General features: G+C 50.7%; 2 protein-coding genes across 27 annotated transcripts in view; both read left to right on the forward strand.

The window, feature by feature from the left end:
• Positions 1-21,333, forward strand: PRPSAP1 (phosphoribosyl pyrophosphate synthetase associated protein 1). 22 transcript variants are annotated; one of them, XM_085522804.1, is made up of 14 exons: positions 490-681; positions 2,583-2,696; positions 6,196-6,306; positions 6,453-6,557; positions 6,997-7,049; positions 7,942-8,008; positions 8,915-9,001; positions 11,300-11,472; positions 11,838-11,953; positions 12,993-13,048; positions 13,292-13,437; positions 18,808-18,878; positions 19,544-19,690; positions 20,310-21,333. In XM_085522804.1, the coding sequence occupies exons 7-14, from the start codon at positions 8,988-8,990 to the stop codon at positions 20,466-20,468; spliced, it is 882 nt and encodes a 293-aa protein (XP_085378930.1). In that variant the 5' UTR covers positions 490-681; positions 2,583-2,696; positions 6,196-6,306; positions 6,453-6,557; positions 6,997-7,049; positions 7,942-8,008; positions 8,915-8,987; the 3' UTR covers positions 20,469-21,333. The 22 variants fall into 22 exon arrangements, 17 of the variants coding, with proteins under 17 accessions (XP_015735275.1, XP_015735282.1, XP_085378926.1 ...); XM_015879796.3 differs by lacking the exons at positions 6,196-6,306; positions 6,453-6,557 and adding an exon at positions 34-186 and having other exon boundaries at positions 570-681; positions 8,915-8,996; XR_014936786.1 differs by lacking the exons at positions 6,196-6,306; positions 6,453-6,557; positions 8,915-9,001 and adding exons at positions 3,696-3,807; positions 16,794-16,838 and having other exon boundaries at positions 279-681.
• QRICH2 (glutamine rich 2) overlaps positions 20,577-27,434 on the forward strand; it is an 8,352-nt gene continuing 1,494 nt past the window's right edge. Inside the window, exons 1-18 of one of the 5 annotated variants that reach the window (XM_085522790.1) lie at positions 20,577-20,716; positions 21,891-22,186; positions 22,279-22,383; positions 22,606-22,707; positions 22,819-23,728; positions 23,902-23,996; positions 24,080-24,159; positions 24,258-24,372; positions 24,452-24,673; positions 24,821-24,946; positions 25,043-25,117; positions 25,205-25,369; positions 25,480-25,601; positions 26,039-26,104; positions 26,281-26,373; positions 26,460-26,613; positions 27,051-27,138; positions 27,252-27,335. In XM_085522790.1, coding sequence (XP_085378916.1) covers positions 21,914-22,186; positions 22,279-22,383; positions 22,606-22,707; positions 22,819-23,728; positions 23,902-23,996; positions 24,080-24,159; positions 24,258-24,372; positions 24,452-24,673; positions 24,821-24,946; positions 25,043-25,117; positions 25,205-25,369; positions 25,480-25,601; positions 26,039-26,104; positions 26,281-26,373; positions 26,460-26,613; positions 27,051-27,138; positions 27,252-27,335 — 2,875 coding nt within the window. In that variant the 5' untranslated portion in view covers positions 20,577-20,716; positions 21,891-21,913. Of the gene's footprint in view, positions 20,717-21,709; positions 21,754-21,789; positions 21,809-21,890; positions 22,187-22,278; positions 22,384-22,605; positions 22,708-22,818; positions 23,729-23,901; positions 23,997-24,079; positions 24,160-24,257; positions 24,373-24,451; positions 24,674-24,820; positions 24,947-25,042; positions 25,118-25,204; positions 25,370-25,479; positions 25,602-26,038; positions 26,105-26,280; positions 26,374-26,459; positions 26,614-27,050; positions 27,139-27,251; positions 27,336-27,434 lie in introns of those variants that run through there. The other 4 variants (XM_085522792.1, XM_015879780.3, XM_085522791.1 and 1 more) reach the window with 4 other exon arrangements.

Genomic DNA, 27,434 nt, shown 5'->3' on the forward strand with positions numbered 1-27,434 from the left:
TAGAGTGAGAGCAGAGCGCCCTCACATCACTTCCGCCGGCGTGGCGGCCATCTTGGACACGGGCAGGAAAGCTGCTGTAGGTCTGAGACTGCGCCTGGCGTGTTTTGAAGAAGCGCGAGAAGCGGTGGGGCGCCATATTGAAGCCCGAAGAGCTCCCTCAGTGCTCACCCTCCTCCTCCTCATCAGGTACCGCGCTGTGGGGGCAAAGCGGGACGGCGGTGCCCTCACCCAAGATGGCGGCGGGGCGGGGGGCGGTCTCTTTCCGTCTCTATCCCCGCGGAGAAAATGGCGGCGGGGCTGAGCGGGACCCGCAGCACCAACAGCACCGAGACCCCGGGCACTGCACCCCACAGCCGCCCCCCCCGGCCCTCCCCACACCATTAACCCCCAGCCGAGGCCTCGTAACGCCGTGTGGTGCCGGTACCCCCACACAGCGCTGTGGGGCGGTGGGAGGGTTTCTCCCCTCCTCCTTCCCACCCCTGAGGGGGCGGCGATAGAAAAGAAGAAAAAAAAAAGGATGCCACGGAAGCCGCTGTTGCTTTATAAATCTGTTTTTCCTCCTTTCCGAGCTCGCAAAGTGCTGCATGACGGGGTGGCGATGAACGCGGCCAGAAGCGGCTATCGGGTTTTCTCGGCTAATTCCACAGCAGCCTGCACCGAGCTGGCCAAGCGCATCACTGAGTAAGTGAGCCCGGAGCCGGCAAACAACAGCCACAATCCGTGCTGAGCAGCTCCATACACAGGGTGCTTCCATTTGGAGCCGTGGTGGTGCTCAATCAGCTCTAGAACCGTTGTTTGTGTGGGAAGGGAGGAGGTGAAGGTGTTGGTGTTGTGCTGGGAGCTGCTTTGCTCAGCTGTGTGGTGTTATCACCGTCCCTTTAGGTGATGGGGAGCTGTGGGGATGCGGCATTGAGGGAGCTGGGTTAGTGGGTACAGGTTAGGGTTTGGTCTGAGGGGTCTAATCCAGCCTTCGTGATTCTGTGCTCAAGGCTTTGTAATGGGACCAGGACTCGTGGCTGTGTGCTTTCTCAATAGAGCAACACGCAGCCCCATCTTGCAGTGGGTTTGTTGCTCTATGGGCATTCTAGCCCATGGTATGCTGACAAAGAAGAGCTGAGGGGTAGAAGTGTGTCCCTTGCTTTCACCTTGGCTTGGTATGAATAGACATGCTGGGTCCTGCTCAATACATAACAACACTCCACAGTGCAGCGCTTGGAGCTGAATTCCCACTCACTCTTATGGGTTGGGTTGGTTTGGTTCAGACTGGGGTGACCAACAAGTGGGCACTCTGTGCTGCAGGGGGCTCTTGTAGGCAGCAGGGATGTGTTGTTTTATGTAGGCTGCTGTTCTAAAGCTGCATGTTCTGCTTTTGATCAGATACTGTTTATAAGAAGCTGCTCCCAACATTGAGAGACCTTCATGCTTGTTAGCCCACTGTGGAGGATAGCATCCTTACCTCTGCCCATACATCTGTCTGCTTCCTGCTGCAAGGCAGTGCTTAAACTGGAGGTAGTGCTGAATACAGATGTGCTGCTGCATTAAACTGCAAGAACACCTTGCTACTTCTCCAGCCAGCTTAATAAACAGTTCATTCAGTCCTTAGCACAGGTAATCTGCATGGAGCTGACTGTGCAGGGATCACTGGTGTTGATGGGACCGGTGTTGTTTAATAGTGACAGGCTCCTATATGTGAGGTGGGGAGGTAAATCCTTGTGCTGGGCATGGTGTTATTGGTTCACAGGTGGGTTGTTTTTGTGCTGTATTGGTCAGTTCCGTATCACTTTCCCTTCATTGTTAAAACTCTGAAAATAAACTCTGTATTTTAAAGAAAGAAAACATTTTAGCTGCAACAGGTGGGACAAGGGAAGCCCTGTCCTGTTGCATCAACATGGGATATAACTGAAGCCCCCTGGGGTTAGGGGATGAGCTCCAAGTTCTCAGGACTGAAAGAGCGAAGAGGCAATCTTTATTCTTGGCTCTCTGTCTCAAAAATAACTCGCTTTTCTTCTAAAGATGTAATGTGAAAAGACACAGAGCAGGCTAATGCAGGCTGTGGCACACAGCTGGCTGCGGGAGGTTTGAAGTGTCTGGAATTTCTTCCTGCCATAGGGAAGCACAGGCCCTGCCATGTGTGCTGGGGGTTGGAATCCCCTGCAGGTCTTTCAGTGATGCTCTGAGACTGAACAGCAGCAGAATCCAGAGTGACCTCCTGGCTGTGCTTCATGATGTAAACTTACAGAGGCAGGATGGGCTGCTTGCCTTGGCTCTAGCAGTGGTGAGGGTGCTGGATGCTTCAGCAGCGGTGTGAGCATGTGAATGTATTGCACAGCTACTGCTTTAAGTAGGACTTAAAGCCATACTATCTGTAAAACGAGGGCAGTGATCACTCAGAGGTCACCTGCAAGAGGGGTTTTGTTGGAGACAGATGTAAAACCTTTGGATAATGTGGGTTTGTCCACAATTAAGTCTCCCAGAAACTCAATGGTATTTCTCAGCCTCTCGTGCTGTAGTTTCACATTGACTTCCCTTAAGAGCTCAGGAGCTGTTTCAACACGTTGATAATGCATCCCTTGTTTTTTCAGGTTGCAAAAGATGTGCGACTGCTGGCTTTGGCTTCCCACTGAGTCCCTTCCCAGCGTGTACTTTGCTGGGGGGTCAGTTGCACCTTTTAATAGAGTTGGAGCAGTCCTGTAAGGGTGAGTCTGTCCTCTAATATTGTGCGTTCTTTTAAAAGTCAGCTTGTTTATTCTTAAATGGCCTTCAGCGTAAATAGCAAAAAGAACTTTAAAATAACACACAATATTAGGAGTTGGGCTGGTTGAGGGCTAAAAGGTTGATTCAGCTTTCCTTTTGAGCTTCCATTTCTGGTAGTTTAGCTTCTGCCAGGAGGGAGGAGCTGGTGCTGACTCATGGGAGCCAAATGCTTTGTGAGAATTCTAATAGCTTCTTAGAGTCAGGATGAGTGAAACATAAACAAACCCTATGTTTTCTCCAATCTTGTAAATGGATGGGGACTCTTTGTTTAATCCTTTCCCTGAAGGAAGGAAAACTCTTGCTGTAATTAGGATGCTTGGCATCTGATTGCAAGCTGCGTCTGCTAGGAAGAAAGGTAATTTAATTTCTGTGAGTAGTTCTTATCTCTGATGGACCTTGTGTACTGCTGGGGAGGGAGAGGGAGGGCTTACAAGCATGGAGTCTATAAGAGATGAATTTAGATCTCCCTCTAGCTGCAGTGCTTGGCACACAGGGTATAACTACTGCATTCCCCTTACTGCTTGTGCTGGGTTGGAGTGGATCTGATGACTGAAGCTTGCTGATGTGTCCACATTGCTCCTACAGGCCTGTGTTGTGTAGGACATGGTATCATACACTCCTTGCAGGCACTGAATATTCTACACGTGCATTTCCTTGCAGCACAGAACAGGCTGATGGTCTAAAGGTGAAAGCAATACTATAAACCTAAGCAATGCAGATTAATGAGGAAAAGATGGAGTCCTTTATTCTGATCTTTGGTCACAGAGCTCTGTATGCAACAGTGAAGCCAGTGGAGCGCTTTCTGAGGCAGAGCTGAAGGAAGGCAGATCCTGCTTCTGGAAGAGATGGTGTGTTAGGAGGGCTTGCAGTAACCTTTTTTGGCTGAAGGAAGGAGTGTTTTTGTGTTTAAGTGATATCATCCTGTTCTCCTCTGTCTCCAGACTCTGCTATTACTGCTTGGGAAGAGCTTGTTGTGATGCAGCATCAGGAGAGGAGCTGGCACCAGGTCCTTGCTGTCTTGGACACAGAAGCTCTCACTGAGGCAGGAAGCTGGTAGATATGGGAGGGTAACACTGCACCAAAGATGTTTGGGCTGAGTGTAACAACCAGGCAGTGTGGTTGGAGGGAGTTAGAGGTGGGACACAGTGCTGGTGTATAGGGGCATTGTTGAGCATGGAGTTGGGCTTTGAGGTTATCTGTGTGACTTAAGCATTATCACAGCTGGGCATCTGTGTGATAACTCTTTGTGCTGACTGGTGCCAGGTGTAGGGGCTGCATAGAAACACACAGTAAGAGCAGGGAAGAATCTGTGCTGTGTGTGCACGGCTTTGGCAGTGACTGGAACAAACGATGCACGTGCTGTGTACTAGTGGCAGATGGATGGCATAGGCTGTTCCAGAATCCACTTGTGCTGTGTGGATGGAGAGAGGTAAGGGGCTGAAATGGTTATAATGGATTCAGAGCAGATTGCTGCACATACAGAACATTGCTTCATTTCCTTCTCTAGTCCTTGAAGGAAGAGGTTAGGAAAGGCACCCCAGAGCTGCTGCTGTGTTAGCTGCACGAGTTGACTGTGATCCTTAAGTATCTGCTTCAGTTTTGAAACAAAACATTGAGCTTCTGGGGTGTTCACATCTAAACTGCACTGAACACAGCTCTTACAGTCACCCTTGTATCCACAGCTTAATATCTTCTTGGCACCTGCTGAGACTTGAGAAAGTTAGATCATAGCAATTACAGATCAATATACATTTCAATATACATAAAGGCATAAAAAGAGACTTTTTCTCTTGCATTCCAGCAGGTCCCAGAGGAACTGAGTCAGTGGCAGGGCTGGTCCAAGGACTGCAGGGCAGCAGGGAGTGAGGCCTTTAAGGAGTTGTGAGTGCTTGCACAGTGAAACCTTGCATGGAAACAGCATTAAAATCCTGAAGAGATGGAGCAGCAGCATCTCTTCACAGGGCTCAGTGGGCTGTCCACAGCTGTTGGAGCACATTCCACCTCTGAAGACTGATGTTTTTAAAAGCAAAGCCAACACCAAACCAAGTTCCTATCTCTGGGGTGGAGAAGGGAGCTGGGAGTGCCCTGAACTGTGGTAGTGGCTTTCCCTAGTGAAGATGTGTCTGTGGTCACCTCCATCTGGTGGTTTGGACAGCCCTTGTCCTTGAGCACTTGTGAACCTCTGCAAGGAGACAATTTAGAGGGCAAGGAGTTGGGAATGGATGTGGATAAAGGGAGAGATGGGAAATGGAAGCTGTCCTTTGGTCTCTTACACACAGTAAGAGGCTGTTTGGTGGTGCAGGGTGTGCTCTGCCCTTGGCTTCTGTGTCAATCTTCCTTTTGACGCAAGCTCCGTGCAATTTGCTGCTTTACAGCAGGAGCTGAAGGAACAACCCTCCACTTTTAGTAGCCTGGACTAAGTCTAGGTTTTATCAGGCTCCTCCTCAGGCTGAAGTCTCTGATTGTGCAAAGCCTTCTGCATCAGATAGAGTGAAAGGTGCGCCGCTGAGTAAACACACCTCAGCTTGGAGCACTTTGGAGCTGCCCGTTGGTCCTTCTGCTGTGTCTGCAGCTCAGATCATCGCAGAACACTGCAGGCAGGGTTGATGTATGACTTGATGGACAGTTTTATCTCATATCCTTCCTATTGCTGCCTCTTGTTTATTTGCAATCAACGGTTGGGGCAGGCGTTTTATTTATTGTCTGGCCAGAGCAATCTACTACTTCTTGTGCCAGTTGGCGGCTGCTTACTGTCTCTTCTGCTGTTATCTGCATTCAGCTTTGATAAGCTGAACTGTTTTGTGTCCCTCTTTCCATCAGGAAGCAAACTTGCCATTCCTATTTCTTGCTCCAGCAGCGCAGATACTGCACTGCTGTTGTGCTGAATTGAGGAGCACTGGGCTCTCTTTTCTTCTCCAGCACAGTTGGGATCTTTCTAGCTTACATCCTCATTGAGTGTCACAAACACTGACTGTGCCACCATTGAGGGGTGTTTTGCAGAGGTATTTCCAGCTGGATGGTTCCTGAAGCTTTCCCTCCTGTCATGAGCTGCAGGGCTGACCAAGGGCATCTGCACGTTCTGCTTAATGGAGGATTTTTCCAGCAGTGCAGCATACAATGAAGTCAGGGCACATGTGCCTCCAAAGAGCTTGTGAGACGTGCTGTGTGGTCACGGAGGAACGAGTGAATCATTCAGTGTTTACCCATGCACTGATTTGTTCTGTGTGTGTGATTGTCCAGCTTGTTTCCACTTGGATGCCTTAGCAGTGATTGGGCTGCACATTAATGTTAGCAAATGTGTTGCAGTTATCAGGACTGCAGGATCCCAAGGGGCAGCAGGGACTGTCTGGCAGATCTATGTGCAAACCTCACCTTTGATGTACACAGAGTTGGTCCTGGAGATCTTGAATCTTGGCTTTATGTTGCTGCTGTTTTCCACAGCATGGGACCAATAAGAGAAGCTGCATTAGAGGTCTGTGTGGATTTCTTGCTTTGGACTGCACAGCACCTGCATGTGCTGCAGTGGATCCCAAGGCTGGGCTGAGTCTGCAGGTAACCACCCACATACACAATTTACTCACCAGCCTCAGTCCTGACAAGACGTGCTGCCAAACATGTGCACCGAGTGCTTTGTAACCAGTGCAGCAAGCACGTTGTGTTGGAGTTGTCACTGCTGTCCTGGTCTCATTGCTTTCTAGGACAGCTTCTAGCTGATGTTTCCAGCCTGGTGGCTCACAGCTGAGTCCAGAAGCCACTGGTTGGCCAGCAGCATGCTGGTGTTGAACACACTTGTCTCTAAATAGGTATTAATGCATTACTTGTCAGCAGGGTTAAATACAAAGTGTTGCCTGAGGATATAGTTGGCACTATGGAGTGTTTTAAAAATGCTCTTTAAAATGAGTCATTATTATAAAACAAATGCATTTAAACAAAGTAAAAGAGGGCTGCTCCTGCTGCTCAGGTGAAACCGGAGCCAGACCAATGCATTGACCAAGGGGTCAATGACTGATGAGGATGGAAAGCAGGCAACAGCCCTGCAGTCACACAGGATGGGCAGCTGAGCCTGTGAGTGTGTGCCCATGTGAATGGGGATGCTGTGTTGCTCTGCTCCTTGGCTGCTGCTTTTGGGTCCTCATTAGGCAGTGCTTTGCTTTGTCAGCGTGCACACAGGTGGGCTCATCTGCTCTGCACAGTGATCTGCTCAGTGCTTCCAGTGTGAATTTCCTTTTCCTCTCTCTCCAGGCGTCTTGGTGCTGAGTTGGGCAAGTCTGTGGTGTACCAGGAAACCAATGGAGGTAAGAGAACTCTAGTATTTGCAAGCCTGTTTTGGGCTCATTTTAGCCATGTGGATAGATAGCTCTGTTGACTAAACCTGCCTGGTAACAGTGCAGTGATTCATCTCTGATGTTACTCCTGGCAGTGTTAAACTTATACATTTAACCTTAGGTGAACCAATTAAATGTGTTCCTTGATTTCCCATATGACCTTGTTTCCTGACTGTCAGCTGTCTCATCTGACATAGATTCCTCCATCAGCTGTTAGTAGCTGCAAAATACATGCTGTGGTGCTTAGGAAACCATCTTCCAAGTTGAAGTAATGACCTTCTTTCTGAGTGACTGCCTTGCAAAATTTCAGTCATTCGCTTCTCCCAGTCCTCCCCTTACTACAGGCAGGTTATGGGCACCTGCTTCTCTTTCAAGAGTACGGGTATGTGGCTCTGCTGGTGACTGTTTTCATCTCTAAGTTTAGCAGGTGCCCATTTTCAGATACCCTTGCTGGGCTGAAGCACGAGGATGCTGTCTGCCAGGACAGGCAGGCTGTGTGTAAACCTCTATAGCTGTGTGCAGCTATGATGAGATTGCTGTGTTCGTGCTATGGAGAGTTTCCTGCCCTCTGGGGTTAGTTTTAAATTGGGCTTCTTGCTTCGAGGCCTGAAGTCATTCCTCATCACTGCACAACAGATCATTCTCCTTTCATCAGCGTCTCTTAAGGCTGCTGCAGATGTCTGGGCGATTAGACTATGAATTCTATGTCTTGGTCGATCTCTCCTTTGACTTATCCCTGCCCTGTGTATGTATGTGGGGGAAAGGAGCAGTTCCTGCTGTCTTTACCGATTTGTGGGCCAAGTTGTCTTTTCACTGGAAATCTGACATTTGGGACTAAAACTGTGTTTTTCATCCTATCCAGAAACAAGAGTTGAAATAAAAGAATCTGTCCGGGGACAGGATATCTTCATTATACAGACCATCCCCAGGTAAGGGTTGGTGTGACTTAAGTTCATGACAGTGATGTGGTTTTGATTTCTGGTTCAGCCAGTGCTTGCCAGCCATTAGCTGGCATGTTAATGTCTCTATCTAGTATTGGTGTTGCTTTGACTTAATTTAAGACACTACACAGTGTTAAAAGTACCAGAGGGTCACTTACACCATGGTGAGAGCTGAGAAGCTTCCCATCAAATAGCATGTTTGTCACCTGAGGCAAGAACAAGTATGATGGATGGGTCTAAATGAAACATCCCTGGTCTGTGTGGTGCTCTCCTTGTAGGATCAGTTCCTTGGTGATTTTTTACTGGTATTTTCACTTCAGGATGTGTAATTTCCTCTGCCTCAGTTACCCAGCAGCAGAGCCAGCAGTGATGGCTCTTGTTACAAGCTGTGTTGCTCTTCCCCTTTCACTATAGTGGTGTAAAACTCAGATGGAAACCTTCAGCTTCCCTGGTCTACCATTGTAGTTCTTAATGATGATATGCTGTTTTCAGAGATGAGGCATTGATAGCAGGCAAGAACAGAAGCATTCATGCAGTGATAGCTTTCTCCAAGTTACCAAATTCTGCTCAGATTTTGGAGATGACGAGGTATGATAAGAACCAGAGTTCAAGCAGGTGGCAGAATAACCTGGAAACCAATATTTTCCCAGCTTGCTTAAGAAGGTACAATCCACTGGGAATTCAAGTTCATTTCCTCTTTGTAATGCTTGGCCTGTTGTTAAAGGAAACAGTAGGACTACAAGGTCAGCTTGCTCTCTCCTGGAGTGCCTCTTGGAGGCTGATAAGTTTTCCTAGAGCTCCTCTCTCTTGAGAGATGTATTGAGTGTTTCCTCCCCCAGGGAGCAGCTAAATCTCCATGAGATGAGAACCCGCTGATGCAGGATTGTGTTTCAGGTGAATGGTGCCATTCTGTCCTCCCTGGGGAGAGAGTTCTCTGAAATAACTTGTAACTGAGAGCTTTGTAAACATGAGACAGGTAAGGTAAGAGAGACAACTCAGACTAACAATGATTTTTGGGAGGGGAAAAACCTCTTTTGCCCTCAAATTGACAATTCCTTTGTTTTAATGTAAGCTGAACTGAGTGTTTCCAGGTCAGAGAATGGGTCCTTGTAGCAGAAATGCTCAGCTCCTCCAGATGACGAGCCACTGTTGTATAGACAAGTCATCTGTTATTCTTCAGCTGCAGCTGTGCTTTGCTGCATTGCTTGAGAGGACAGGTTCAAGGACATCTCCATTTTGCAGAGGGTTTGGGGGGAGCTTTTAAATGGAGTAAAATCAGCAGTTTTGGATAACCTGAAAGTAGGGCTTCCACACTTATTAGCGGTTTGAAAAGCAAGTAAAACAGTAGGAATTAATAGGAAGGGAATAGAGAGGGCAAACAGCGTTGTTATGCTGCAGTGTGAGTCCACAGCCTGCATTTGAAGTGCACAAAGAGAACAGAAAGACCCAAATATTTGATATGAGCTCCCTGTCCAAAATGAATATTGCAGAAGTAAAGCAGTTACAGTGACAGGTATCATCTGAGGCTGTTAGTGTGTGGGTTTGCATTCGTATGAGGAAAAAATAAACACCTTAGTGCTGTTTAGGCAAAAATAAATAGCTTAGTACTGAGCAAGGGGGGGGGTGGGAAATCTGTTAGAGGTATTTGGATTTGAGTGGCTTGGAACAGGTTGTAGAGGCACTGAGAACAAGGTGTCAGGTTCAGAACACACCAAAAGGGGGTGATACTTTCCATTATGAATCGTTCAGCCTCAGAATCTCCTTACTGCATAGAGCTGCCTGGACCAAGAGTGTGTCATATCGGAAAGCTGCATTATGGACAACATTATGGACTATTAGGGGCACAAAGAGCATCGACATTCCTCCTCCAGCACTCCCTGCTCTGGCACGTGGGATTATTGCTACCAGCATCTCACAGCAGATCCAGGGCTGCTGGTACCTCATGAAATGAGGGTGGCCTCTTACTGAAGTGGCTCTGTCTGTTTTCTGATCCTTCTGTTTCCTTTTAAAGTAACTTGAGAAGTGATCATAAAAAGTATTGGATTTCAGGAGTGACCTTCAAACAGACTTAAAGTTGGTCACTTTGTTTTTATACTCTACCGATAGCAGAATCTTTTTTCTCCTTTCCCAACCACGCTGGCACGACTGAAACAGCAAAGGGAAGAAGTGGTTCTTTGTTAGCTTGCTGTCCTACATGGTGGGGGTTATGTTTTATGTAATTCTTGGCTGGATGCTTCGGGGCCAACAGAGCTTTCTTGTGTGTGAGCAGCATTGTGCATGAGGGCTGCCAGAGCCAGCAGGAGAATAAAGAGGCACAGAGCACGCACAAATGAGGGGATGCAAATGGAGGTTAATTCCCAAAGGAATGGGGAGCAGAGGAGAAATGGAAGGAGTTATAGATTTGTGATGTGTCGCACACGAAGAGGAGGAAGTGTCTGAGCTCTTGGGGTAGCCAAGGATAACAATAACAGGAGGATAACAATCTTCAAGCAACATGTGGGTGACCTCCGGAAAGCTCTGCAGGGTTTGAGGATGCTCTGTGCTGCTCATTGCTCTGCTGCATGGCCAAGTCAGCTTCTGCTTCCTTACCTTGCAGCTCTGCAGCACTGCCCTCCTGCCCTGGAGATGTAGTGTGTTGTTTGGGGCAGCTGGAAAACACGAGCAAGGGTGGATTCTTCAGTTTCCAAATGGTCTGGAGTTGCTCTGTGATAATGCAGGCAATGTATGGAGTTTGGGCTTCCCTTGGTGTTGGTTATAAGGAATTAAAAGTGCTTGGCCAGTTTTTTTCCCTTTTCCGAAATGAATTCAGATGCAGATGAATGCACTCTTACCACACCTGTCACCATGGTGAAGCTGACTGAAGATAGAGTTTTGTGTGTGTTTCTTCTTGTGGCCTTTCCATATCAAGGTGGTTGGGGTTTATAGTGCTGCTGTTACTTCAATCACAAGATGAGTTAGTGGGGGAAGAAAATGAATGCCTTTGTTGTTGTTGTGATGATGGAGGAATCATCATACACCTCATCTCAGGAGACAAGAAAACCATATTCTGTCCCACAGCTTTTGTGCTGGAGTCAAACCCTGTGCATACAGCAGCTGATTGCAGTGTGCTGTGGCACAACAGAAGGAGCTGCAGGATTACAATGTGGGCCTGGCATAAAGTAGAACACAATTTATATGTGAAAGCTTGGTGAGGTGAGAGGGGTGTGGGTGTACTATGGAAGGGAATTGCATTGGGGGGGAAAAAGCCCTAATATTTGGGATGATTTTGAAACCTCATAGGGATGTGAATACTGCTGTGATGGAGCTGCTGATAATGGCTTATGCACTGAAGACTTCCTGTGCCAGGAACATCATTGGGGTCATCCCTTACTTCCCCTACAGCAAACAGAGCAAAATGAGGAAGAGAGGCTCCATAGTCTGCAAGCTGCTGGCTTCCATGCTTGCTAAGGCAGGTGAGTGCTGTGGGCATCCAAGAGGTTCATGTCCTTGTCCCATCAGGTGTGCAGATTTGCTGTGAGCTGCTTCCTGGTAGATAGTTTTCTCCAGTTTATTCTTATTTCTTGAACTCGTGGCTGGGGAAGTGGCCTAGAAGTGTCACATTGAAAGTCACTGTCTCATGCTGTGACTCCTGTTGCATTCCTACAGCTCTTATCACATCTTTGAAACTTTTTACATCACCTTCTTAAGCTTATTTTAACACATGGCCCACTAGTCTGACTAATAGTGGAAGCAGTCTGCAAAGTGGAGATGTTCAGGGAACTCCAGCCACAAGGGTGTTGTCTCAATGAATTATCTTTTGTTTTTGTTCTTTCCTTAGGTTTAACACACATTATCACTATGGATCTTCATCAAAAGGAAATCCAAGGCTTCTTCAGCTTCCCTGTAGACAACCTGAGAGCATCCCCTTTCTTGATTCAGTACATACAGGAAGAAGTGAGGTTACTCTAGTTCTGTATATATCCACTTGTCTTAAAGCAGTTGCGGGGTTGAGGTGGTGCTTCTGCAGAGGTTGTGTGTCACGCTAGATCAACTGTCTTGTTCATCTTTTTTTATTGTTATTTTTTCCTAAGGAATAACTCTTGCATGTTTCTCAAGGAAGTAGGAGAATGTTAACTTAGGTTGTGTGATTGTACTTAAAGAGAAACTTAGTTCTTGATCATAAGCAGAAGAGGAGTTTGAGCCCTCAACTGAGGTTCATTGCTCTCTATGGAGCTAGTGCTATCTGAGAGATGCTATTTGTGCTCCTGCCTCTAATCACCTCTTAAACTGTCTGTTAAACTATCTTTCCTTGCCCTTTGTTCTGCCGTGGATGTCTGACTGATCTGAATTATTGATAGACTTTATCTTGGGCTGCTCTCAGGAATGCTGAGCATCGGGGGCCTGAGGGTGGAGGCTGCATCTTCCAAATGCAAAGCTTATGATTTATGGTGGTGTGGTGAGAGCAGTGCTTCTCCATGTGGGAAAGCCCTGGCTTTGGGCCTGCAGTGGGTCCATGTCTGGTGCAATTCACTGTTTAACCCAACCCATTTCTCATTCTGAGCACAAGGCTGACACCTGCTCTGTGCAAGCTGAAGCCTTTGGTCCCAGAGCCTGTTGCTAAGCCTTCCTTTCCTGTGCTATGCCCTGCATCTCAGGCAGCTGCAGTTAGCATTGCAGATGATGCCTGCAATATACCCATAGCTTGTGGGTGCCAGTAGTGAAAGGAAGCACTTAACTGCAGTCCTGTGCAAAGTAGGACCTGTGAAAAGGTTACATCATGTGTGGTCTTGCCAGTGTTAAACCTCTTTGTATTGTGTTTTGCATAGAATATGTAATGCAGGTGTTGAAAAGGAGTGCAATTGCTTTGCAATTCTTCTTACAACAGAGTGAAGATTTGGGGGTGGGGGAAACTTCTTCAGCTGCCTGTCAAATCAGTTATGAGTTCTCAAGAAGATCTTTACTTAAATAGGTGTTTGTTTTTTATTGCATCCAGATTCCAGATTATAGAAACGCAGTTATTGTGGCCAAGTCCCCTGATGCAGCTAAAAGGTAAATGGATTCTTTGCTTGCTGGTTAAAAGTAGCTCAGAAAAAAATCTGGGCTGATGTCCTATAGGGGGAGAATATGGGAGGGTGTGCAAATAGATCTTCAAACTGATCCAAAAGGCTTTTGTGTCTGCAAACCTCAGTGCAGCCTTTGTTTGCCTGATTGGGTCTGGGAGAGCCCTGCTTCACTGTGCTGAGAAGCTGCAGCAGCCCAGCATCTTCCTGACACACTGTGCTTGTCCCACAGGGCTCAGTCTTATGCTGAGAGGCTGAGGCTGGGGCTGGCAGTGATCCACGGTGAGGCTCAGTGCACAGAGCAGGACATGGATGATGGACGTCACTCCCCTCCTATGGTCAAAAATGCAACTGTGCATCCTGGTCTGGAGCTGCCATGTAAGACTGAGCTTCTCTGCTTATCCTTGAGGAGGGAGGGGGGAAAAGAGACTCTTAGATATAACCAATGTAAGGACAGCTGGAAGAGTAGAATTTTCTCATGGAAAGATTAGTGTTAGCAAATTATTGGAGGAACTACAGGGAGAAGTCCTTGTTTAACTCCTCCTGGCCTTGCAGAACACCAGGATTGCTCCTGTTAGCTGTGTCAGACTAACGAACATCTGCTGGAAGTCTGCAGAATAATGAAGAACTCATTAAAATCAGGAAAGAAGTCCAAAAGTGGAGTTAAGAAGGAAACAGACATTGAGACAGGCTGCTGTCCCCAACTTGGAGGGATGGGTTGGCCTTTGCTTTCCCCTCTTGTTCCAGCCATCATTACTACTGGAAGCTTCCCTCATCTTGAGAGCCATGTAGTCACCTTGCAGTGTCTGCTTTGGCATAGCTTTGATGCTTGTGTGGGTAGTGTGAGTAGGTTCTCAGAGAGCACTGTTGAACTGGTTCCTGTGCTCTTGCTATCGATTGATAAGCTGCTGACTTGAGAGCACAGTGCAAAGAAAACAGCAGGAAATGTATTCTGGGAATCGTGGTCCTATTAGCATTGCTTGTATTCTTGCAACAGCAGCAGTCAAACAATAATAGTACAGTCAAAGTCCAGCTCCTGTCTGGAAGGGTTTTGGTTTTCTAGGTAAATGGTGATAGGAAATGATGAGGGCAGTGAATGTGGCTGGGAACTGACTGTGGGAGGTGCAGCATGCTGCTGTGTGTGAACCAGAGCTATCCAGCAGGCAGCCCAGCTTGATTATACTAGTTGTGGCTAGGGCTACTGATAAGCAGCTCCTCTTGTCTTTTGAAGTCTGGGGAGAGAACATCCAACCAGTCTGAGGACAAGTCAGGGAGGAGGAATGCGAGTAAGACTGCAGGCATTTTACATTAGCCCAATGCTGCTTGCCATCATGAAATCAGTTAAACAAAGCTTATGTAGCTGGTGAAACTCCTCCTGGGCCTTGGGGGACAGGTGGGGTTTGGCAGTGAAGTTTGGAATTCATCTTGCTTGTCTCCTTTCTGATAGGAGATTTCTTCATGCACTTGCAGCAAAGCAGGAATTTGCATGGTTGCTCTTGGCCTTTTGCTTCCCGTCCTACTCTGAAGGGGATTCCATCCTCCAGGGTGTCACATCTGTCTGCTGGCAGGGAATTGATGCAGCTGTGTCACTTCAAGGAATCTCAGCTGTGGAAGCTGCTGCTGCTGGACAACCCCATGAGTGTTAGCTCACACAGAAACTTGCCTTTGTCCAACTCAGTTATGATTTCAGTAGGAGAATGTTTTCAGTCCTCAGCTACCCAAACAAACTAATTTACTGTGTACCAGCACTATTCACCTCCTACAGAAGCTCTGCACTTGACTCATGACCTTACATTCCTGCATGCCCAGCCAATCAAGCTGTAGCTCGGTAGCTGTCTATCATGGGGGTGGGAGGGTTATGGTACAAGCGTGTCCAAAACACTCCAAAGAAAGCTGGTTTTCTCTCCTGTTTTCTAATCTTAGTAGATGCCTGGTTTTGAGTGTGTGTGCTGGGCTCTGTTACTGGAGGATGCTGAGGCAGTACCAGTCTGAGGGCAGTCTGTAAGCTGCTGCTGAATCCTACCTGTCTTGCATCCTCTGCTCTCTATGTGGCAGGGTTAAGGATGGCAGTGCTGTGAGTCTGGTACACCTCCCTTCCTGTCTGATTCAATTGTTAGAAAGGTGTCTTCCCACCTCAAGTGGCACATTAAACAAAACCCTTGATCAGCTCTTCCTGCCTTATACCATCACCAACAATCTCAGTGTCACGAGGTTTGAAGGCAGAGTGGAGTGAAACATGGCTTGGCTACGTGTGTGTTTGTGGAACTGGCCAGAAAAACCTCTGGCTGCCAAACCAGTCAGTCTGCAGGTCTGCCCTGCTCAGGTATCACAAACACTTGGGAAGTGATAGTGCTCCTGGGGGCTTGCTGAGACTGAGGGCCCCGCTGTGGGCTGCATGTATGTTAGTGTGGAACATCCTCTCTCTCTTGTCTCCACAGTTTGGTGCTCCAGGAGCACTGTCACAGCCAGAAATGAGGTAGAACCCAAGGCTGGGAGCAGTCCCAGAGCCCTACAGCAATTATGCTTTCTGCAATTCCTTGTGGGCTTTCTAGTGAATTGGCCAGGCTCCTGCAGCTGGCACGCACCTCTCCTCTCTGTCCTAATAGCAATCACATGCCTTTAATTAATAATTATTATGCAGCATCGTGGCTTATTTGTTGTCCTGAGAGCGTGACCTGATGCGATGCTCTGATCAGGTGGCATGTGGAGCTATTGCAGGAGTGCCAGAGGTGTTTCCAGATGAGCTTCCTCAAGTGCTGTGCTGAAGTGGCAGCAAGAGCTCCAAGTGTTTGTCACTCAAACAGCAGAAATCATTGCCTTTGAGGTAGGATACCACTCCGAGGTTGTTCTCTTTGGTTGTGCACTCAAAGCTTACAGCTGGCTTGGGGCTGTGCTGCAACAAACACTGCATCCTCACCTTAAAGGAAAGGTGCAGAGCACCACCTGTTCATTTGTTGCTGTAGGATTGAAATTTGGTACTTTCTACATAGAGGCAATGGTCAACTTCAAACCCAGAGCCCAGCAAGCTACTGTGGAAGAAGACAGTTGGGTGGGAGTACTGGGGTGGCCCTGGGTCTGTTCCCACATCCTCCCCATGTTCTGGCTGGGGCACAGGAGTGTTACCTGTCCTTCCAGGTCTGTCTCTCTATGTAACAGCTTTGGAGGAGCTTTTAGTTCACAGGTTTTTAATGCACTGTTATTTTACCCAGTGATTTTTGCTTGAAGACACGTGGTGATAACGTTCAGCTCCAAACAGCATTTCTTTTAGCATTCCTTAACCCATTTTTGACTGCTTAATGGGTTTAAGCACCTGGGAATGCTGCTGCTTCGTGCCATGATCATCTCCCCTCCAGCATGTGGTGCTTGGTGCGTATCACTCACAGCAGGATGATGGTGCAGGTTAGGCTGATGAGCTTAACCCCCCAGCACCCCCATGTTCTTTAAATCCTCATGCTGTAAAAATGATGGTTGTTTTCTCTAGTATTCCTATCAATACAGCAAGCAACTGTTCAGACTTTCCAGGAAAAAACAGCAGCACTTTTGACCTAAACTCTCAATAGTTGAAGGGTTTTGTGTTTGGGTTCTTGGTTAATTGGAACCGTTTTTCAAGCAAGTTGACCACGATAACCCTTGCATTCACTCTCATGACGTTGCAGCGATCAAAGTTCTCTTGCAATTTGATGTGGTTGGTTGTGGGTGGATCTTGGCTTGCAATTTTTTTCTTTTCTTTGCAGAGAAAATTGAACAAGGAAAAGGGAGAACATCTCTTTAGGATCCGGGTAGGTCGCCACGTTGCCTACCATACTTTAAAAATAAAGCAAACTTTGAATTACAAGCCTTTAAAAGCAAACGAAAGATGTGAAGCACTGCTAATGTTGCTAGCTGCTTGGTTGGCCTTTGAGCATAGCAAGGAATGCATTTGCTCCCTTGGTGGAATGGGAGGGCGCAGGTTTGCTCAACCTTCATGTGACTGTCAGTAAAACAGCGCTGAATTTCAGTTCCCTGTATCCATTAACTGTGGTTGAGAGTTTTCCCTATACCGGCTCTTGTAAGCAGAGCTGGTGCTCCTCTGGGTGCACACACAGGCTGGAATGGCAGCCAGATGTAAATCCTCTTGGTTTTTGTTCATAGCTCCCACCAGGAGTTTTGTTAATAACTAATCTGAGCAGGTAGGTAGTGCCTGTAATTGAAATTTATGGTCTGCTTATCTCTTCTGAAGCTTAATCCGAGTTTATTACAAGTTCTCCTCCTCCTCCTCCTTCTCATAAGAATATTTTTCCCTTCAGGATTTAGACATGACTTTGCATTTGATAAGAGACTCCAAAATAACAATGCAGAGACTGAGGAATGTGCACTGCATAGAGCAGTTAACCCTTAAGCCATAGGGTGGCTGGGGTGTTGTTTTGATTCACACTGCTTTGCAAGGACTAACATCCCTCTGGACAAAGCAGAGTGACTGGGCACCTCTTATGCAGTTCTGATAGGGAAACCAGCGAGCAGAGCTTGTTGTGTACGTGAAGCAGCAGCACTGCACTGCACGTGAGTCTTTGGAGCTGTGGTCCTCATAACTGCTTTCATCACATCCCTCAGTGTGACTCACCCTGCTGTGCATGGACTGTGAGTGTTCCCAGGCACTGATGAGCTGTGGGAAGAGTTACTGGATCAGCCTGCTGTGCAGGATGGGCAGTTTCATGTAGGTCTCTTCTGACCCAGGAGGGCTGAAATCAGTGCTCAGACAAGGCTTTGTGGTGGGCAGTAATGTGAGTTATCGCATGGAAGCAGGTTGTCTTATGATAGATAGCAGAATGGTTTTCCTAGGTCTTAATACTCTGGATTCAAGAAGCTGTTGTGACCAGAGTATTTGCAGACCCAAAGTTTACAGAGAGGAGCATCCTTGGTAGGATACTTGGCTGCATTCCTTGGAGATAATGTGAAAAGTGCAGGCCTATGTGTGTTACAAAACGCGAGGGGTTCTTTACTGCAGTGGTTGGATCAGCCCAGATCATCGCCTGATGAAACTCATACCCACCACTGTGTCCTTTCCACACTGTGAGTTTTCCTGTAGTGTTTACTACATACACAAGCACCCTCTGGCAAGTGAGAGGCATTGGAGTATTGATAGCACGTCCCCATCCAGTACTGGAGCTGATTGCTGGCTGGCAGGGGTCTAAAGGCTGTATCACATCTGAACAGTGCTTCCTAGTTTCTATCTCCTTCCTTTATTTCCCCATGCTGCTGCTGAAGGTTTTTCAGGATGAAGGTTAAAGGCTGATCCAGGTGTAGTTTTTGCATGAGCTTTGTGCAGAAAATAGAGACAGGAAAGTGTGAAACCTTATGTCCTGATACATCTCTTCACCATGTGTCAGCATAGCTCATCAACATCTATTTCTGCTTCCATTTAACTGGTTGCACTGCGATTGTAGAACTGAGTTGGAACTGAATGTTATCTGCTCTTTCTGTGAACCTGCTTTAAAACATTCAGCAGATTCTGCTGCTGTTAGATGTCTGGAGCTGCTTCTGTCACAGAGATCAGTAGTTGGTCCCTGCAGAAACCACAAGTTTCATCTTCAAGCAGCAGTGCTATTTGTTTAAAGAGCAATGCAATGGTTAAAGCAGCGGTTACCCCCTTTGGTGGGTATCAGGATGATGTAAAGCACGTGTCTGTGCACCACCGTAAGACTCTGCTAAGTGGGACTGTTGCAGTTTGACTCAGGGCTGACTGATTTCTTTTGTTTCTTTCTTCTTTAGTGATGATGGCCAAGGAGAAGCCACCAATAACTGTGGTTGGAGACGTCGGAGGAAGAATTGCCATCATTGTGGTATGAGCATGATGGAGAGGAGGGGGTGGGGGTGGCTGGGGGTGGTTTCCTTTCAGTGTGTTTCCTTGAGCTGAGCTGTCCCTGAGGGTAGGAGGGGCTGCTGGTGTGTGGTGGGAACATGATTGTTGCCACTTCTTTCTCTGGTTCTGCTGGTGACTTTGGTTTCTTTCTTTATTCTTAACTTCCTATTGAGGAACCATTCGTAGCGCAGCCTTGGAAACCCCAAATCATCTTGTCCCATTGAATCTGCAAGTCTCAGCATCTGCTGATCTTCAGCAAATCTAGGATATGTGAAGAGATCTCCTAAAGGATTTAAATCAAACAAAACACCTTGCTGAGCTTCTCATACATCCCATGCCTTGCTGCTGTGTAACAGTTATCCTGCAGCTACTATTGCAAGGCAAAAATAACCCTGCTTAGGACAAGCTCTGTTCTGCGTGTGTGTGCTGGGACTGCATTGTTTCCACAACACAATATTGATGTTGTACGAAAGGAGCTGTAAATGTGGTCCATGGTATTCACAGACCTGGGTTTTGCAGCTGAAATAGCCTGAGGATTATTATTTTCCTTTGTTCATGGCCAAAGCCACATTGCCTTGCAGATCCATTCCTGCACTGCAGGCATGTTGAGCTTCAGGGTTTGATGCTGTTTCTGTTTCTTCTCAGGATGACATAATTGATGACGTGGAAAGCTTTGTAGCTGCTGCAGAGATCCTGAAAGAGCGTGGAGCCTACAAGATCTTTGTGATGGCCACTCATGGGCTCCTGTCTGCAGATGCACCCCGTCTCATAGAGGAGTCCTCCATTGATGAGGTGGGTATCAATTGGAACTGCAGAGGAAGGCTTGGCATGGTGTCTGGATTGATTTAAGGCACTAAGAAATAGAAACTGAGGTTCTGCCTCTGCTACTTACCTGATACCTGTGAAGTGATCACATGGGGTGCTTTCATTTCTGGTTCTTCATAGAGAACTGCGTGATGGATAAATGTTCAGGTCAGGTTTGTGTGTCTATGTATGTATGTGGGTGAGTCATCCCTGCCTGGGCATTTCCCTCAGCACAGCTGGCTGCGTGTGGCTGCTTTCTCACAGTGCAGCCCTTCTGCCTTTCCTATTTCCCCAACTGATGATGGGTCAGTGGGTGCCTTGTGGGTGAGAAACACTTTGGACCTGGACTTCAGTGACAAAATACATCAGATCCTGTGCTCTAAATGGGCCCATCCGCTTGTGTGGTGGTAGCTGTCATAGAGTGCTGATCATGGTGGTCCCCTGAGCAGATGATCTATCACTTGGGGGACACCATTTAATTGAATCTCCTTGCTAAGTACAAGGATTCCTCGGGCTGTGAAGCTGCAGGTTTGTGCTGCTCCTGGAGCTCAGTGAGAACGAATGCATTGGCAGCACAGCTGATGGTTTTCTTTCTGTCACTCTGTAGGTGGTGGTAACCAACACAGTTCCTCATGAGGTACAGAAGCTGCAGTGCCCCAAGATAAAGACTGTGGATATCAGCTTGATTCTCTCTGAAGCCATCAGACGGATCCACAATGGGGAGTCCATGGCCTATCTCTTCCGTAACATCACTGTTGATGATTAGACCTGCCCCTATCCTGGCTTCCACAGGAGAAGGAAATATGCATGAAAAGGCAATACCATAAATTATAGGTGTAACACAACCGTTTATTCTTGTAGGAGGGGTGGGAGTTCTCAGGGCATTCAGCCATGAGATCCAATAGAAAAAGAACAACCTGAGCAGCACTTTACAGTTGAACAGAAAGAAGAGGCCACTGGCAAAGGGGAGGAGGGTTCACAACACGGAGACAGAGAGATGCAGAAATGAGGAAGGTTTGAATTCTTAAGCTCCTTTCATTATCATTATTTTTAGTGTTATCTCTTGCTCTGAAGGGGGGGGGGGGGGAGAAGTGAAAGAAAGCTGTCAGCTGCTGAGAAAGGAACAGAGAACACTCGTTGTGTGTGGATTGCAAGAGGAAGCAACCTTTGGGTTTCTGTTTCTGATTGTGGCTTGTCTGAGAGCAAGCACAGAAACGAAGTGAGCTGAGCTGCCCTGCTTGCTGCTGGCTGAGCACGGTGCCAGCTGAGCACCCTCTGCTCTATTGCATGGCATAACAAATGGCTTTCATTGGATCCAAGTTAGCGGAACAGCCACAAAGGGCAGCTCAGGGCACTGGGAACAAACTGACTCCCCCTGTACCTCCCAGCAGGGTGAGGGGAGCTGCTGGGCCATTGCATTTAGTGAGCCTGGGCTCATCGTTGTGCTTCATTGAGGCTCTGGGTCAGCACTTGAACACTTGTCTGCGCTGTAAAACCAGGTTGTGATTCCTGGAGCTACTGAATGGGGGCAGAACCTTCCTGGGGGTTGGAGTTGGAGCATCAGCCTCCAGCACAGCTGGGCTTTATGAACCGATAATCTTAATGAAGCAAATAAACGTGCTCTAGTGAAACCTGTGCTACCACCTTGGTGGGGTGATGGACAAGCAGGGTCCTGGTGGGGTCTTTGGGGCTGTGTATGTCAGCTCTGCGCTCCATGCAGGAGCTGTGTATGTCAGCCCTGCTCTATGGCTGTGGCTGTGTATGTCAGCTCTGCTCTATGGCTGTGGCTGTGTATGTCAGCCCTGCTCTATGGCTGTGTCTGTGTATGTCAGCCCTGCTCTATGGCTGTGGCTGTGGTTCCCCGTTGCCGTAGTGGAACAAACACGCGTCGCGTAGTAACTGGGGACGCTCCGCTCCCGTAAACACCCACACGTGTGAGGCGGCCGCGGCCAATGAGCTGCGGGGAGCGGGGGGAAGCAGCCAATGAGAATGGGAGGGGGGCGGGATCAGTGAGAGGGGAGGGGTTAATGCCGGAGCGTGCGGGGCTGGAGGTGCGGGGTGTGGGGCTGGGAATAGGGGCGGGGGGCTGAGCCGCTATAGGGAGCGGTAAGGAGGGACCCTACAACCAGTACCCTGCCCTGTGGGGAGCTGCTAACGCCCACTCGCTGCCCCCCCCCCCCCCTTTCAGGCCGCTCTCCGTTCCCCCCGGCCATGGCCTCACTCAGTCTATCCGAGCTGTTGGATCTGGCCATCGGGACGCCCGAAATCGGGGCGGTGAATTTCAATGCGCTGTACAGCCTGTTGTACGCCATGCTGCAGCAACTGGGGCTGCAGCACCTCCCGACCGCACAGCGGGCTGCGACCCCCGGGGAGCACCCACAGCAAAGGGAGCAGCCAGCGGGAACTGCGAGCAGCACCGCGACACACGGTGTGAGCAGGGAGGAGGGAGAAGGGAAGGACGGCGCTGACGGCAGGGACGCCAAGGTAAAGGCTTTGCAGGGCGCTGTTGGAGGCAGCAGGGCTCTAAGGGGCTCCCAGCACAGCTATGGGGTTTCCCACCTCCTCTCCCCCTCCAGGCTGTGCCCCTCTCCCAGGATCTCCTCCAGGAGCTCGGCGGGATGAAGGCGGCACAGTCCCAAATGGAAGAGGACCTGAGGAAGATTAAAGGGATGTTGGGTCTGGTGAGTCACACCCATCTCCTCCACCCACCCCTGCCCCACTCCATATACCCCACTCCATGTAGCCCCACTCCGTATAGCCCCACTCCATATAGCCCCACTCCATATAGCCCCACTGCTGCCCCCCTGCTTGCCCCCCACCCGTGGGAGCCGTGGGTGAGGACTCACTGCCTGAATCCCTTTGGATCGACCCCGTTAAATCCCCGCTCTGTGCTGCCCTCTCAGGATGACGGTCGGGATGCTGCAGGGCAGCAGTGGGGCCGCCGCGATGGGGTGAGCTCGGACAGTGACGTGGGACGGCCACGAGCACCTCTCCAGTTTGGGATGGTAGGAGTGGATGTACCCTGATGGCACAGTGCAGTCACAGTGACTCCCCGCGTTCCCACCCCGGTGCTCAGCCCACCCACAAACTGCCTTCCCACTGTTTCTCCCTCCCAGGGAGCTGATAGGGACCAACTTTCAACCACCGAATCCTCTGAGTCTGATGATGACACCAGACATGAGGACAGACGGAAGGGACGTGCAGGGAGACGGGGAACACGGCCCGGACCCGGGGATGGCAGAGGGACAGCAGGAGCACAGCCTGACTCCACGGGGACACAAGCAGGGATGATGAAAGATCCCGCTGCCACCAGCCCAGGGACACAGCCGGGGTACCCAGGCACCCAGGTCTCTGGCTCAGGGGTGCAGCCAGGATCCCCTGGCACCCAGATCACAGGCCCAGGAGCACAGCCAGGGTTCCCTGGCACACAGGTCACCGGCCCAGGGATGCAGCCAGGATCCCCTGGCACTCAGGGGATCAGCCCAGGAGAACAGCTGGGGTATCCTGGTACCCAAGTCACCGGCCCAGGGATGCAGCCAGGGTACCCAGGCACACAGCCTATGACCACGGGGGCACAGCCGGGGTCCCCTGGCACCATGGGGACACAGCCGGGGTCCCCTGGCACCATGGGGACACAGATGTGGCCCCAAGGAGGAGCAGTGGGGGCTCAGCCGGGCCCCCCTGGTACAGCACCCTACAGTCAGACCGTCCCTTCCGATGCCACCCCTGGAGCCATGGGGACGGGGGTGGATGATGTATATTCCAAGGGCAGAGGTGAAGATTCACGGCTCCTATCACCCACTGCCCCGGGAGCTGAGACCTCTGCTGGCATGGACACCGGCTCCGCATCCACTACACAAGGGCTGGCAGTGCCTGAGGTCTCTGGCCATGACATGGGGACAGCGGAGGCTTTCAAGCAGCTCAGCCACCTCTGCAGTGCCCTGGAGGAGCGGGTGGCCCAGCTGGAGGCCAACAAGTTGGACCGCAGTGAGCTGGAGGATCTACATCTGCCTTCCCTGAAGGGAGGTGGGAAACATTGGGCCCTACAGGTGGCGGTGATGGGGGACTGGGGGCTCAGCCCAGTGGGTTGGGTTCACTGCATTGAACAGGGGAGATGGAGGGGGTGTCTCAATGGGAACAGCTGGAGGGGAGGTTGGTTGGAGCTGGAGCTGGACCCTGACAGCATCACATCCCTGCAGGCCAGGAGAACATCACCATCGTGCTGGCCGACCTCCAGGACCGTGTGTCTGCACTGCAGGACATGGCCAGTGACCTGCAGGGAGAGAAGGAGAAGGTGAGTGGGCTGCAGGGCTGGGGGTGGGCAGGGGGTCACCAAAGGACCCTCACACATGGACCATGTGCCACTGCTGTTCACAGATCAAGCAGCTGCAGGACGCCTTGGAGAAGCTGGGAGTGATGGGGGCAGATGGGATAGTGGACAGCAGCCTGCAGCTGGGGTAAGGAAATGGGGTGGGTTTGCTGCTTCTGAGAGCAGAACTGTCTGGGTGTGAGGGTCAGGACGGGGCTCCATCCGTGTGCCCATCTTGCTGGTTAGGGACATGCTGCAGGAGATGAAGAAGGAGCTGAAGGAGCTGAAGGAGAGGCAGCACGCAGCCAGGGCCGCGCTGGAGCAGCTGGTGGCTGACACTGCCAACAACCTGCAGGAGCAGGTGGGTGTGTGGGGAGGGGGCACAGGGCTGTCCTTGTAGGGAGGATCCTTGAGGCCATCACAGCACCTTTCCCTTGCAGCTGGACGAGCTGCGCTCCATGCTGGGCAGCACCGAGCCGGCCGAGCACCGCCATGACAGAGCAAAGCAGGATGATGCCCTGTGCCCGGTGTGCAGCTCAAATGTGGGGGCACAGCTGGGCCGGCTGCTGCAGCGCTACGAGCAGCTCCAGGAGCTGGTGGAGTCGGTGTCAGCACGGCAGACAACGGGCAAGGGGGGCAAGCAGCGAGTGGGCAAGGGGCAGGTAGGGAACTGCTGCAGTCTGGGTTTGCTTTGGGGTGGGTTTGGGTTTGGTGTCTCAGCCTCCAGCCCAACAACCCCATGTTGTTCCATGTGGCTCCTGTTGTGCATCCTTCACATGGTGCTGGGCTGCTGCCTTCCCTCCCCACAGCAGGATGAGGAGCTGCTGAAGCACATCCAGGCTGCCATCGCTCAGGTGCAGTGGGACTGCGAGAAGCTCAGCTGTGTCACCGGGAACCTGGTGGACGACCAGCACCAGAGGCAGAGGGACATTGAGGTGGGGCTTTCAACATCCTGCAGGCAGCCCCTCTGCTTGTAACCATCAAATCACAGAGGCAGAGTGGCTGTGAGTGGGGCCGTTCTGTGTTTGCAGGCTCTGTTCCACTCCCTGGAGAGGCTGGAGAAGGAGAAGGTGGACAAGGAAGAGCTGGTGCTGGAGATTGATGTGGTAAGGATGTCAGCATCCCTGTGCTTTGCAGGAAGGAAGCAGGGCAGGACCAGGACCCCATGGTGCTCTGCTGTCTCCCTATTCCAGAAAGCAGACAGAGCCTCTTTAGCTGGCAAAGTCAGCTGTGCCCAGTTCGATGCAGCCATGGAGCAGCTGAATGGGGCAATTAAGGAGATGCTGAGCAAGGTGACGGGGCAGGAGCAGGACTGGCACCAGGTCCAGCAGAAGCTCATTCAGGAGCTGGACTCCAAGGTACACACACAGCTGGGGTTGGAGCATCCCACTGTGTGGGGTCACCCCGTCCCTCCTGCCTCCCTCTGGTGCCACTGATGGGGACACGAAGGTTCCGTGCCCACCCGCAGTTGGACCGTCTGGAGCTGGCCCCGCTGCGGCAGCAGCTGGAGGAGCGTTGGAAGAGCGTCCTGAAGCAGCTCAAGGAGAGCGAACCGCGGCCGGAGGGGGACGATGCTGCCGGCATTCGGAAGTGGGTGCAATGGGGACAGCTGGGGGCAGCGCAATGTCTCCGTTTGGAGATGGAGTTTGTGCCTTTGGAGATGGAATTTGTGCCTTTCTCTGCCCGGTTTTGCTGCACTCAGCCCCGTGTGCCTCCCTGCTGCACTGGGATTTAACACGGGACTGTGGCATGAGGCCCCTAAATTAGCCATGCTCACTGTCAGACAGACCCCACAGCACAGGGCAGGGTTCCCAGTAACGCCTTTGCTGGTTTCCTTGCGGTTGGGGTGGCAGAACTTGTCCCAGGCTCCTACAGACAGAGATGCAGGGCTGGAATACATGGACACACAGGACACCCCGAGTGCCCCCCAAAGCCCCTTTCACAGCCACATTCCCAGGCAGGACCCCAAGAAGCCCCATCCCTTCTGCAGCACCCGATGCTGCCACCGACCCCTGATCTCCCCGCAGGCAGCTACTGGCCCATTTCCACTGCGTGTCCTGTGACCGACCCCTGAACATCCTGGTGCCTGGACCGTGAGTTCCGGGGTGCTCTGATACCCCCTGGGTTGGGTGGGGGCTGGAGGTGGGACCCTGCCCTGTGCCATCCTGCCTGGCTCTGAGCCGGATGGATGGCATGTGGGTACACCTGCAGGATGGCTGCAGGGCAGGGTGGCTCATTGCCCCCTATAACCCCCATCTCTGCCCTCCAGGCACATTGTGACCATTCCACCACTGCCAGCGCTGTCTTCACACGTTGCCATGCGTCCCCGTGGTGCCACCTTCCAGCCAGAGCACATCCACAGGTGGGGAATGAGGGGACAAGGGGACAAGGGGCTGGTTCATGGCATAGAGATGCTCCCAGCCCTGAGCATCCATCCCCACCCTGCAGGGATCAGGGAGCCACGTATGGGTTCATACACGTGCCACGGCACTGTGGGGGGCAGCACACCATCACCCACCCAGTGCAGCGCTGCCCACGACCCCCACACGGCCCACCCTACTGCCCCACACCACCACAGCCCCATGGCAGCACCAGCAAGAAGGTAGGAAATGGGATGTCTGAGGAGGTGGGGATTTGGGATCTCATGGAGGGAGCTGGGAGCACTAAGGAGGGATGGATGTGGGATCTCCAAGGGAGAAAGGATCCATTCTGAGGCTGAGCAGCTCTGGGAGGGGATGCTGAGCATCTGAATGCCACAGGGAGAGCTGTACATGGGCAGACTGAGGGAGGAGGTTGCATTCATAGGGGCATTTCACCCAGCTTGCTCTACCATTGTGCTCCATAAACACATCCCGTATCCTCACATACAGCTGCAGGCTGCCCCATGGGGAGATAGATGTCTGATGGGTGATGGAGTTCCCTGCTGGGGATGCTGTGAGGGCACTGGGTCAGCTGGGAGCACAGCCCCGTGGTGCTGGGGGGGCTCCTGCTTTGGGCTGTGCATCCAGCACTGGCACTGCTCCCTGTTCTCCTTCCCAGTACGGTGAGATGGAGCTGCTGGGCCAGGATGGGCACATCTACAGAGGCCGGCGGGACATTCAGCTGCCTGCCCTCAAAGGGAAGGAGGGTACAGATGTACAGGGTGTGGGGTAATCCCACTGACCCCAAATGGTCATGGGAGCTCTGCAATGGGGGGACCCCAACTGCTCTCATGTTCCCCTCCTCTGGTCTTTCCTCCAGGCTCAATGAGGAGTAAGTCCAGGGGTGCTCAGGACACCAACCCCACACGGCCCTGCAGTGCCCTGTACCCACTCAGCCAGCCAGGTATGGCCCTGGGGGTGTTGGGGTGGGAGGGCACTGAGGTGTCCTACAGCAGGTTGGGGTGATGGGAGGGTTTGTGCCCACAGCCTGGTGGGGTGGGAT

This window comes from Coturnix japonica, chromosome 23, assembly GCF_054131305.1.
Source record: "Coturnix japonica strain WE chromosome 23, WE-NBRP24, whole genome shotgun sequence".
Taxonomy (NCBI): domain Eukaryota; kingdom Metazoa; phylum Chordata; class Aves; order Galliformes; family Phasianidae; genus Coturnix; species Coturnix japonica.

Excerpts from the sequence above, each read along its gene's own strand:
- PRPSAP1 (XM_015879788.3), top strand. The coding sequence starts at position 518 with ATGCCACGGAAGCCGCTGTTGCTTTATAAATCTGTTTTTCCTCCTTTC. Across the intron at positions 11,954-12,992 it reads TTCAGTACATACAGGAAGAA|ATTCCAGATTATAGAAACGC; the intron begins GTGAGGTTACTC and ends TATTGCATCCAG. Across the intron at positions 13,049-13,291 it reads TCCCCTGATGCAGCTAAAAG|GGCTCAGTCTTATGCTGAGA; the intron begins GTAAATGGATTC and ends CTTGTCCCACAG.